Source organism: Sapajus apella, unplaced genomic scaffold, assembly GCF_009761245.1.
Source record: "Sapajus apella isolate SASKATOON/1434 unplaced genomic scaffold, GSC_monkey_1.0 scaffold28, whole genome shotgun sequence".
Lineage (NCBI taxonomy): Eukaryota > Metazoa > Chordata > Mammalia > Primates > Cebidae > Sapajus > Sapajus apella.
Window position 1 is genome coordinate 16,059,407 of NW_022436968.1, and position 12,763 is coordinate 16,072,169.

The following is a 12,763-nucleotide window of genomic DNA, read 5'->3' on the forward strand; positions in this document are numbered from 1 at the left end:
TGAATCCAGGATGTGGAGGTTGTAGTGAGTCAAGATCACACCAATTCACTTCAGCCTGAGTGACAGAGTGAGACCCTGTCTCAAAAAGAAAAAAAAGAAAAAGAAAGAAGAGAGGGAGAGAGGGAGAAAGGGAGGGAGGGAAAGAAAATTAGTCTTAATACATTTTTAAGATCAATATTTTGAAGTGTTCAAATGCTTTGATTTATTGCAAGCGACTTTGTTTCCTTATTTTAAGGAAATCACCTATTTTTTTTATTGAACTACAGCTCAAAGAGTCATTCAAAGATATCAAAAAGAAATTCAATAATTTGAAGTTTAATTACACTAAGAAAAATGAAAAATCTCGGAATCTGAAGGCGCTTAAGTATCAAATTCAACAAGTTGATATGTATGCTGAAAAAATGCAGGTAACAAGAAAGTATGGTTTGTATATGAGCACGTGTGTATGTGTAATGCAGCTAACAAGAAAGTATGGTTTGTGTACATGCACATGTGTATGTATGTACTACACAATTATTGCAAAATTGTTTTGCATTTTGAATCTAGATACCTAACTCTGACTTTTTGTAGCACTGGGACTCAAAGAGTATTTTTCCATTTTTATAACAATTGTATTCTTCATGTAAAAAATATAATAAATGGTTTTATCTCTTAAAGCAGATCCAGAATGGTTTCTGCCAAGCCTACCCAGCCTGTCTGCTTCCATCCTTCTCCCCAACACACACACACACGCACGAGCATGGATGCATGTGCACACCTTCTATAATCCTCCTTTTCTTGCACCCATCTATGCCATTACTTTGCTCCACTGCTCCTATAGCCTCTTATTCCTACCTTGATTATCACATGTACTGGCTAGATTATTTGAATGCATTTTCCAGGAGACAGTGAGCTTATTGAGGAGAAGTATTTGATTTAATTATCATTGTCTTTTAAAAAAATAGCATATTATTATTCTCAAAATCTGGAATAGACCTGGTATATCGTACATTTTCTATTTATTTGCTAAATGCTAAATCAATCGAATATTTGGGAAAACCCCCATTCTTTCCATAATATATTTGTAATAATTATTATTTTAGTAGATTGGAGGAAGCGGCAAAAGCTTTTACCAGTTTTTCTCTCAGTATTTAATCACTAGCATCTTAAATACAGATTGAATGTTATTTTTAAAACTTTTTGTTTTTCACACAGGCTTTGAAAAGGAAAATGGAAAAAGTTAGTAATAAAACCTCTGATTCTTTCTTAAATTATCCAAGTGATAAAGTTAATGTTCTTTTGGAAGCTATGAAGGATTTGCAAAAACATGTGGATGACTTTGACAAAGTTGTGACAGATTACAAGAAGAATTTGGACCTGACTGAGCATCTCCAGGAGGTGATAGAAGAGGTATCTTCTTGTTGCTATGGTATCCACATTGTAATGTTGTTTACAAAAATTATTTTACAACTTTAAAGCAATGTTGCGTTAGCTGCTATTGTCGTTAAATTCATGTATCATGCTACTTTTCATTTTTTTTTTCATTTGGATAATTCTCTAAAATAGAATTGGGGCATCAAAGGGGATGAATTATATAAGGCCTTTGATTGTATTGGTCAATTTCTTCGCTGATTTACTGGCAATGTATGAGTGTTCCTGTTTGTCCATAACCTCATCAACTGAAGATGTTTAATTATCATGAAATTATGTTCACTGCTGGATATCTGTTTAAAATGCTCAGAATGGCTTATTTCACAGAACTTGAAAATATTTATTTTAAAAAAGTGATACTGTGATTTTTCAGCTACAAGAAGTTGTTATTGATGTTTTTTGTTGATACTGTCAAGAGGATACATGGTAGAGTATACATAAAATATGTGAAATTTGATAAGGTTATTGTTTAACACTTAATATTGAAGAAATTCTGCACTTAAAGTTCTTGAGTATTCTTTGTTGCCCATTATTGTGAGATACAGAGTGTCCTTGCCACTAATGCAGTTGAGCTTTTAGATTTAACACCAGATTAAGGAGAATCAAAATGAGCACTCTTCTACATATGATGTATAGGTTTATTGTACCTTTGTGGTACTTATTTAAAACCAACTTGTAACTGAGTCATGTGCTTCTATTTCTCACCCTGCATAAGTGCTTCAGGACTGGGTCAGATATTCCTTCCACCACAGTTATTTATTTTTAATGAGAAACTGTCTCATTCTCCACTGTGTTTGGAAAATATAACTATTTTCTATTAAGAAAAGGTGAAATGCTATTCTTTGGATGATATTTCCCCATTCATAAACTGAATCTTATTCTACAAAGAGATTTTATTTATTAGAGTATTCATCAGGCAATACTCTAGCAGTGTATTGTAAATGATATCAGTTCATTTTACTGGATTATGAACATGCTGGCTTTTTTCTTACCATTTAGCATGTATTTGAATTCTTTTTAGTGCCAGATGCTTTTTATTCTGCCTGTTCTCATAAGTCTGCAACATTCTTCTTGGAATCATATTTTAGGCAAACCTAAGAAGGCAGGAGAATCAAATATATTTTCATATTTTTACTTTCTTATAGTTTTACTTGTATGTATTTTCATATTTGTACTTATGTCTGCCACTAACATTTAAGTGCAAAAGTATACGATTATGTTTTAATATTTTCTTTGTTATGAGTTAGTAAGTTCAAGCCAATGTGAACATAAAGTTGAGAGAATTAAAATTTGATACCTCACTTGTCAAAATTAAGAACTTTAGAGGTTGGTGTCTCTTTCATCTGTGCTTTATCCTATTTAAATTTAGTGTCACTTTTGGTACGAAGATGCAAGTGCCACAGTTGTAAGAGTTGGAAGATATTCCACAGAGTGCAAGACAAAGGAAGCTGTGAAAATTCTCCACCAGCAGTTCAATAAGTTTATTGCACCCTCAGTGCCACAGCAAGAAGAAAGGATTCAGGAAGCCACTGACCTGGCTCAGCACTTATATGGTGAGATCTCTTTTAAGATGTCCAGTGATTGGCCATTGAACGAATCTATACTGAGCCTAATCCAGTAGATGACAAGAGCGTGGCAAGTCCTCGGGGTCTTCAGTACACCAACCTATTCAGAGAAAAGGTTTAAGGTAATAGCCCACAGCCAGGGAAAGCAAACAGGGAGCAGAGGGAGGAATTTCTGACAGCAGATGAAGCCTGCAGATTTTTAACTAGTTTGCGTAAGCCTTCCTTCTCTATTCTCTTTTCTCCTCCATTCCTGTTATTCATCTCGAGGGTAATAACACCAGAACAATACTCAGCTTATATAAACAAACAAACGACAAAAAAAAAAAACCATCTAATTTCCACTAGATTGATCCCTTGAAAAACATAGAAAACTTCAGTCATACTTTAAGTAGACAAAAAGCTAAGACTGAAGTCTCCAGCCCTCTCATTTCTATAAGGCTTTTGGTTCACGAATTTGAGAAAGACCTGGAAAATTCTCCTTTACTTTCCTCTTACTTGTGGAATAAATGGGAGAACTCAGATTGCCATTTTACAAGTTCTGCTTTCTTCTCTTCCATGACTAGAAAAGATAATATCATGGCATCCTGAGAGGTCCTTCCTCCTAACAGAGGCCACCACTTAAGAAGTCCTTGGAGGATGATAGTTCTTGAGGGCTCTGAGGAATAAGTTCCATGAATTTCCTGGTAACGGTCCTATGAGACTAAGAGTAATTCCCAATGACCAGGCAAACAGCCCAGAAAGAAGACACAATAGTTGGTACAAAATGCTTAATTTGGCTGCCAATGGCTGCAGTCAGATATTTTCTCTTATAACATGAAACACTATCTATGGAGAGCCATGAATTTTGTAGAATCTATACTGCACTACTTAAATTACTAAGAATGAATTATTCATGATATTCTAGAAGAAAAAGGTAGAAACATAAAAATAATAAAATATGGATTGAAAAATCAATGAAAACTGAGGTGACATCTTCTTGCTGGAGTTGCTGTATAAGTACACTAAAAAATTTTGGAGACACTCTGCTCCCATAGCCTGGTGTATGTTTCCTCCATGATTGAACATTTTACATTTTTGGTATAAACACCTATTTGTTTGTCTTCTCTGCTGCCCATAAACTTGAGGAAAGTATATATATTTTTTAACTTTTTTTGTGCCTGGATCAATGCCTATTCAGTCTCAGAGCATGATACGCACTGACAAAGCCCCTAAAAAGTTAAATTCCCTTCCCATCATGCAACATCCTGCATCTGGCTTTGTTTGTATTCCTGCCCCTTATCGCCAACTGACATTTTATATAGCTATTTGTGCTGTCTGGCTTTCCTTACCAGAGTACAAGCTGTATTAGAGGAGGGATTTTGCCTGTTAGTTCACTGTCTAATGACAAATTAACTGCCTCACAAATATTTGATGAATAAATGAATCACTGAATGAATAAATGAATGACATGAGTCTCCATCTGTTTGGTAGGGAAGCGATACATTTTTTAAAATTTTCATCAAGGAAGGTACTTTAAGATTATATCAACTCTTGCAAGCTACTCAAGCATTACTGAACTCAGAATTTTCATGCAGAAAAATTATCTCAAAAACATTTTTGCATACCTGTGATCTACTAAAAGCTATAGCTGTTATAAAGACAACTAAGACCTGGTTCCTGCATTCAAGAGACCACAGTCTAGGCCTTGAAGTCATGGTATGGTAAATGGAGTAAGAAAGATATAAAATGTTCGTATTTGTTTGCTAGGGCTGCCATAACAAAATGCCACTACCTGGGTGGCTTAAACAGAAACTTGTTTTCTCATACTTCTGGAGGCTGGAAGTCCAAGGTGAAGATGCCAGCAGGGTTGGTTTCCTCTCAGCCCGCTCTGCTTGGCTTGCAGATGACTGACCTCCTGCAGCCTCTTCACGTAGTCACCCCTCTGCACACACACGCCTCCGGTATCTCTCCCTCTTCTTATAAGGGCACCAGTCATGTTGGATTAGAGCCACATCCCAATGGCCTCATTTTAACTTAACCACGTCTTTAAAGATCTTATTTCCAAATACAGTTACATTCTGAGGTACAGGGAATTGGGACTTCAACATATGAATTTGGCAGGATGGGGGGACATAGTTCAGCCCATAACAATGTGCACTACAACCTGGCTTAGGGTGTGGAGTCAGATAGTCCTGGGTTGAAATCCTTCTTCTCCTATTTATTGTCTGAATCACATAAAGAAGTCCCCCTAATTTTTTTTTTGAGACGAAGTTTTGCCTTGTCACCCAGGCTGGAGTGCAGTGGCATGATCCCAGTTCGCTAAAACATCCAATTCCTGGGTTCAAGTGATTCTCCTGCCTCAGCATCCCGAGTAGCTGGGATTACAGGCATGTGCCAACACGCCAAGTTAATTTTTATATTTTTAGTAAAGATAGGGTTTTACCATGTTGGTCAGGCTGGCCTTGAACTTCTGACCTCAAGTGATCCTCAGCCTTCCAAAGTGCTGGGATTACAGGCGTGAGCCACCCTGCCCAGGCAAGAAGTTCTTTTGAGTATCACATTCCTCATTTGTAAAATGTGGATAGTAGTAGAATCTATCCAAGGATTACATTGAACAATGGTTATACAGTGTTTAGGCACAGGCAAATAATAAGCATGCACTACATGATAGCTATCTTTATTACAATAGAGAGAAATCCAGTTGGAAAAGATTGAGAATATCTTCACAGAAATCTTGGCATTTCAGGTGAACCTTAAAGAGTAGGTTAGGTTTTGACAGCAGAAAAAGAGTGGAGGAAGAGTACTGCTGGTAGAGGAAGGAACACTTAGCTGCTGTGGGGATCTTCAGGGAAGAGCTGCTGGTTCCGTTTGCCCAGAAATAAAATACAGGAGGGAATCAGAGTGACATACATTTGGGAGAGGCAGATTGAAACCATGTTATGGAAGGGCCTTGAATGCCATCCTGAGGAATTTATTCTCTAAGCAGTGAGGAACCACTGAATTTTCTGAACAGGAAAAACTGAGGAAAATTAAGGTTTAAGACTATTCATATAGTCTTAAAGCTCATATAGCAACCTTATTTAGGTTATATGAAAGTGGCGTGGTACAGCAGATGTAATCATTTTCCTAGAATATCTAACTTTTGGAAACATGCCTTTATTCATTTATTTATCTGTTCAGCAAATACTTATTAAGAACTTAAATTAATCAGCCCTCATGCTGGACATTAGGAAGATGAATTGACACCTGGACTTTCTTTCTTGCTAAATATTTGACCTTTAAAACTAGTTTCATCCTTCTCCTCCCCAGGTTTGGAAGAAGGACAGAAATATATTGAGAAAATAGTGACAAAACACAAAGAGGTTCTTGAATCTGTGGCTGAATTATGTGGGTCCCTCACAGAGCTTGAAGAAAAACTGAAGGTAATTTCTTCTTCCCCAAATACGTATTTTCAAGCCAAATAAATAAAAATTGTTAATCAAATGTCTTCTGATGCAAAGATGTTTTAATAGAATTTCTCAAGGGACATAATGTGCACATTTGTTTCACAGGTTTCTAACATAATTATCTGGGTGTTTCTGATAATTAATTCTATTTCTTTCCCATCACTGCAGAGAAAAATATTGCTGGGAATGAGGGCTAAACACAATTAAGGTGTCTAGTTTACATTTTCATAGATCATATCCTAAAAAATGTGTGCCATTAAGATTCTGCCAGTAAACTTTGTATTAAGTATAGCCTATGGTTTGGTTTCATAATTAAGTAGCTTGTGGTTTTATTCATAAATAATAGGTGTCAGGGTTTTTTTTCCCCCTCTCCAAATTGTGGCACCAGAGAAAATAAAAGTATTCTTCAGGTGTTATATTCATTGAATACTTTGCCTCATAAAAATAGTAAACTAATCATGATCACTTTTCATAGAATACAAATTTGATGGTAACAAATACAGAGAAAATTTTTATGTCTAGGCAAAGCCAGTTAAAGTAAAAAACATGTTTCTTTGTTAATGTCATGTCAAAAACTGATTTGATTATTGCTGTTTTCATAGCTGGCTGAACTGGTTTTTGAGGATGGAGAGAATAGCAAGGTCATTAAGAGCAAAGGCTGTAGAGCAAAGCACAGTTTCCTTGAAATAGCAACTCCCTAAATGATTGGCTTTGTGACTTTGGGTAAATTATTTAATCTCCCTGAGTCTCTGTTTCCTGATCTGCAAAGTGGATCCCAGGGTAGCTCTGAGGACTGCCTATGAAGATACTAAAGATTACTGTTGTGATAATTCTTACTGAGGCCTAATGGTGGTCTTGCAGTTCAGAGCAGAATTACGTTTATTTCTACCAGTCACTTTTTTTCTGAAGGAATTTCATGTCATAAGTTTATGTGCCTCTTCCATTCAAATAGTTTGTGAGGCTTTTAATTCAGTGGGTGCCCAACCAAATTATCTTTATCCTTTGGTTAAGAATCTAGATTTTTTTTTAACCTTTTTACCGTTTTAAGTAACACTACAATGAACACCTTTGTTCATAGCTTTTTCTTTCTTTTGTATTATTACCCACACACGAATTCTCCAATCAGGTTTGAGAAAAGTGAAATTTTTAATGTATGGAATTATTAATATTTCTAATATATAAGTTATTTGCTTCCCATCAATGCTTCACAATGATAATAAACCATGTATCTCATGTTATCTTTTTCAACATGTTATCCTTTCTTTCCCACTCCACACCCCCCAGCCCCAGGAGCTGCTGCGCTTCTGACTTTCAATACACAGGCTAAAACTCGCCGCTTCCTCCCACTCTTTGCTCTTCCTTGTCTTCAACACTCCTGTCATTTGTGTTGCACATCTTCAAGTGAGAGTCAGCTTCATAAAATCTACTTTCTCCAAGTTGTAGCCCTTTCCGGCTTTTGCCTTCATGGATATTCTTCCTGAAAGAGCAGTTTCCACAGCCTCTCCAGCTTCCTCATTCCCCGTTCCCTCCACACTCACTGTAGTCAGGATGGCATTCTCTCTTTCTCACGCTCAATCTGTCACTTGGATTCTCTTTTGCACTAGTCAGGAGTCCCCTAATTATACACCCAGCTAGATTACCCTTCCTAAATAGTTCTGCTAGTGTCATCTTCACATTCACAAAACTCCACTACAAACGCGTCATCACCAAGTCAAGCTCCAATTCAGAGCCTTTTGGTGTTCTGAGGCTGGTCACCTTTCCAAACCATGTGCTTCTACATTCACGTAGGGTTCGTATCCCACTGATCTACTATGCTCCCTGGGGTTTCCCGCTTCTAAACCTTTACTTCAAGGACATGGCCTTCTGTCTCTTTTTCGAAATCTTACCACCTCTCAGAGCCAAACCCAAATGCTGCCTCCTCCATAAATCCTTCCTTAGTTGTATCACTCCCGCCCTGATCTCCCATGGCACTGTGTGCCTTCCTCCCTGTCTTAGTCCATTTGGGCTGCTATGCCAAATGCCACTGACAAGATACCTTATAAACAGCAGACATTTGTTTCTCATAGTTCTGGAGGATGGAAGTTGAAGAACAAGATGCTGGCAGATTTGGTGTCTAGTGAGGACTTCCTGGTACTCACTCTAACCTTACGTGGTAGAAGAATGAGGGGCATCTCTCAGGCCTCTTGTCTAAGGGCACTAATTCTATTCATGAGGGATTCCCCTTATGACCTAATCACTTCCCAAAGGTGTCATCTCCTAATACCATCACATTAAGGTGTGGATTTTAACATATAAATTTTAGGGGAACATAAACATTCAGGCTATAGCACTAAAGTAATCATCACATCTAACTGTTAAATGTAATTACATCACATAAAACTACTATTGCCATCCCAACCCCTCCTACTTGATTATACTTAAGGAAACACTCTGGCTTTGCTAAGTTTAGTCTCCCACACAATATTTAATACTATGTTTTGTCTTTCATTGATTGATTGATTTATCTCAAGACAGTGTGTTGCTCTGTTGCCCAGGCTGGAGTGTGGTGGTGTTATCATGGCTCGCTGCAGCCTCAACTTCCCAGGCTCAAGCAATTCTCCAACCTCAGCCCCCCAAATAGTTTGGACCACAGGCATGTGCTACCACACTTGGCCAATGTTTTGATATTTTTGTAAAGTTGAGGTCTCACTATATTGCCTAAGCTGGTCTCTAACTCCTGGGCTCAAGTGATCTTCCCACTTTGGCCTCTCGAAATGCTGGAGTTAGCCACCATGCCTGACCTGATTTGCCTTTTAAAGCAGGTTCTCGCAAAAGAGTTTTGACGTTTGTAGTAAACACCCAGTAGATTGGTACAGACAAGAACAATCATTCAGTGCTTGAAGATGTTTAGTTCAGGTGGATGTAGAAATGAGAAAGGGTATCTCTGGCAAGAGAAATATGTATCAGTATTACCTTTATGAGTTACAGATGCAACAAACACTTGCCAAAGAATGCTTACCAACATTTTACAGGTGTCTGTATGAAAATAGCAAATGTTTATTTTTTTATGTTATTAAATATGAAGGTTGATGCTATACCTCTCTCTTCAGGGGTTATAGAAAGTGGGCTCAGCAATTCCTATCAAGGCTGAAATAGTGATAGAAATTCTTTCTAATGTTTAGCAATTTGAGAGTTACAAAAGACTTTCATATACATTATCTCCAGTGATTTCCAAATAATCTTGAGATGAAAAGAAGGGGAATGTTTTCTGTGTTAGAAAGGAAAAGTCCAAAGAGGGTAAAAGTGCTTTACATGGGGCCCAATAGTCAATAGTGGTGGATCTCAAATTTGAATTTAGATCTAATTCAAAATCTAGCATTCTTTCCACACCAGCTGATATTTTGGAAGAAGATGTCAACTGCATACCAAAGCAGAGTGACTCATAGAGCAATACAAACCAGTTCAGTTTAGAGTTGGTACTAAAAGCAGAATCTCCCCATTAGTGGGTCTCCCTGAATGCTCTGAGCCAGTGCTGCATATGCATTTTGATGAGCATACCTGTTTGTTTAAGACCCAGCTAAGGATTGTGTTGTGGGTCAAATAGAGACTCTTCTATTACAGTATAATCATCATTCTAAACTGGTATGTTCTATCACGTGGGATACCAGTGGTTCTTTCCACCTTTACAAAGTCTTCTCAGCTCTCACACTGACTCCACAGCACTTTGCAAATCCCCACTACCTCCATGACTAAAACTGAGCCCCATGAAATACAAGGAACAAAATATCTTCAACCACATGGAGCATCCTGTGCTCTCAATTGCTGTTTTTCTTTGCTATACTCAGTGTTATTTTATTCATCTTTTCAAGAGTCTCCCCAGTATTTTGCTTGTGTAGATTCTCTGGATTTCCTACTTTCTTCTCCCCTAGAGACCTTTAATCATTTCTGCCTCACTGCTGCTCCCCAGACTCTCCTAATGGTTTACACTGCCGTGCATAATGATTCCTTTCTCTAGAGAATGCTCCTGCAGGAGCATCCTACTATAATGATTACATTTTTTCCTGCTGGGCCTTTCAACAACCAATTTTTACTGGCAATGAACTTTATCAAAGGAATGAGGCAGGAGGGAAACTGTGAGCTGGGAGGGATAATTTTATAAAACACATCATGGGAGTATACCACTCTCTTGTGGATTACATTTGCTGAAAGATTGCAAGTGGTCTATGTTTTCTTCCAAGTAGTTAGTGTATGGCACTGTTCCTCCAAATTTCCTGGCTCAGGCTCTCACTAGCTGTTGCTTTGTACAGCAGGGAGAAGTTTTAAAGATGAATCCAAATTTGGAAGACTTCCATGATGATTACATTGACCTGCTAAAGGAACCAGCAAAAAATAATCAGACAATATTCAATGAAGAAACAAATAAGGTAAAGAAAACTGCTTACCCTCAGCTATTCATTACTTTTGCTCTGAGGGTACAGTCATTGTGCATTGCAAAATAAAAGTGAATTGCAACCTTGTTATCTATCCAAACAGAATTTCCCAATGTAAATGCAATGTGAGTTTCCTCCTCCCTTACTTCCCGTCTGCTCCTTACTTAGTGCTGCTTCTCTCTGCTATGCTGTTTCCTCTGAGCTTCTCACTATCGAGTACTGAAACCATGACATTTCACAGTAGCACTGGGACAGCCATTTAAATGCCATGTCACCCCAAACCACTTCTATTTTTACCATCTCTAGCTGCCTTTTCCATAGTCTTTTTATATCCAATCCAACTTCAAATTTTACTTCTCTCTTTTTATCATATTTTCATGATTTTTGTTGTTTTCCAAAACCCATTAGAAAACCTTAGTTAGATAGTATCTTGTTCCCATAGACTGTACCTCTAAGATGATATTTCCAGGAACATTTACCAAACCATAGAATCCAGCTGGAATATCAATATTGAAGTATTTAGAAAATTGTTTAAATTATTCTAAAACTTAGGCACTTACTGATCTGATAAATTAAAGCATGTAACAACTATAAATACTCACAAAAATGCAAATGTGTCATGATTTTGAAAGTATTATTTAAATCACAACATCATGTTGGTTTGCGGCCTAAGTTGCTCACTCTCTCTCATAGCTGCTGGACTGTAATTAGCTTTTGACTGTTTGCTTTACCAAGATGCCTGTTCCTAGTGTTTCTCTCCCGAGGAGCTAAAGGAACAATCAGAGTCAACATTATTTTCAACCATCCTCAAACTAATAAAATATACTTCTCGTGACATGAGAGTTAAAAGCAAATAAATACCCTCTCCGCTGGTAGCAGTTATTTCATGGAGAAAGATTTATCTTTCCTTGAAGTCAACATGTCTTTCAGCTTCTTTATAGGCCCTTTTTTCACAGGTTAAATCCATGTCAAGGCCTGTTGCAGTTATACAACCACCAGGCAGCAAGTACTGCTAAGCAAGCTGTCTTTTCTGTGGTAGGGCCTTGAGCCACTTAAACCCAGATTCCTCTCTGAGGCAAAGGAACGCTGCCAAACTTTGGTCATGTTGCTGTGTGTTACTCTTATGTTAACTGGTCTGTGGTTACTCCAATTGGTCTAAATCAGAGTTTCTCAACCACAGCACTATTGACATTTTGGCCAGAGAATTCTCTGTTGTAGGGAGCTGTCCTATGCATTGTAGGAATTTAGCAGTATTCCTGGCCTTACTCACTAGATGTCAATAGCAGCTATTATAATAAAATCACTTCAGTTGAGAATGACTGGTAAATATAGTAAATAGCCTTAAATGCACCACATTTTCTTAAAAAGGTTTCTAAGAGTTACTAAATCCAACATCTTATCATTTATTTAGTTCAGCACAATTTCCTAGATGTGAACCAGACACATTTACTAAGAGCTCAGAAACAAAAGTTAATACTACCAAAGCAAACATAAAAAAATAATAATAATTTATACTTAGTAGAAGTAGTTTTTCTTGATTTTATTTTCTTATTAGAAGAAACGGATTCTTTTAAATTTAAAAAACAAAGCAAGATTTACCTTCATGGAAAAATCACTTTTAATCTTATATAAACTAAAAGGATAAAGCATCAGTCATTTTGGGTGTAAGTGAAGGTCTACAATTACAGCTGTCAAGAATTCTTATTAACATCATTTCATGTCCTGGTGCAATTGGTGTAGACAGCAAAATGAAAGGGTGGCAGAAATCTTCACTTTTAAGTATCTCAATCACATTTACCCCCTTATTGTCTCTATTATGTATATGTAGATCAGATGTAATGATTCTTCAACCCCATATGGGCAGAGAAGAAGCACCAAGTGAAAAGCTTGTCCTGGTATTATCGCAGTCAATTCTGATACCCTTAAATGATAGTAGTCTTCCTGAGGAAATTAT

At 37.2% G+C, this 12,763-nt stretch overlaps 1 protein-coding gene across 7 annotated transcripts in view; it reads left to right on the forward strand.

Annotated features, from left to right (window-relative positions):
* The window catches only part of CCDC141 (coiled-coil domain containing 141), a 219,532-nt gene that overhangs the window by 178,232 nt on the left and 28,537 nt on the right, over positions 1–12,763 (forward strand). For 6 of the 7 annotated variants that reach the window (XM_032292805.1, XM_032292811.1, XM_032292810.1 and 3 more), the window contains 5 exons: positions 267–407; positions 1,195–1,389; positions 2,780–2,963; positions 6,264–6,376; positions 10,687–10,803. In XM_032292805.1, coding sequence (XP_032148696.1) covers positions 267–407; positions 1,195–1,389; positions 2,780–2,963; positions 6,264–6,376; positions 10,687–10,803 — 750 coding nt within the window. The remainder of the gene's footprint in view (positions 1–266; positions 408–1,194; positions 1,390–2,779; positions 2,964–6,263; positions 6,377–10,686; positions 10,804–12,763) is intronic. The other variant, XM_032292807.1, reaches the window with a different exon arrangement.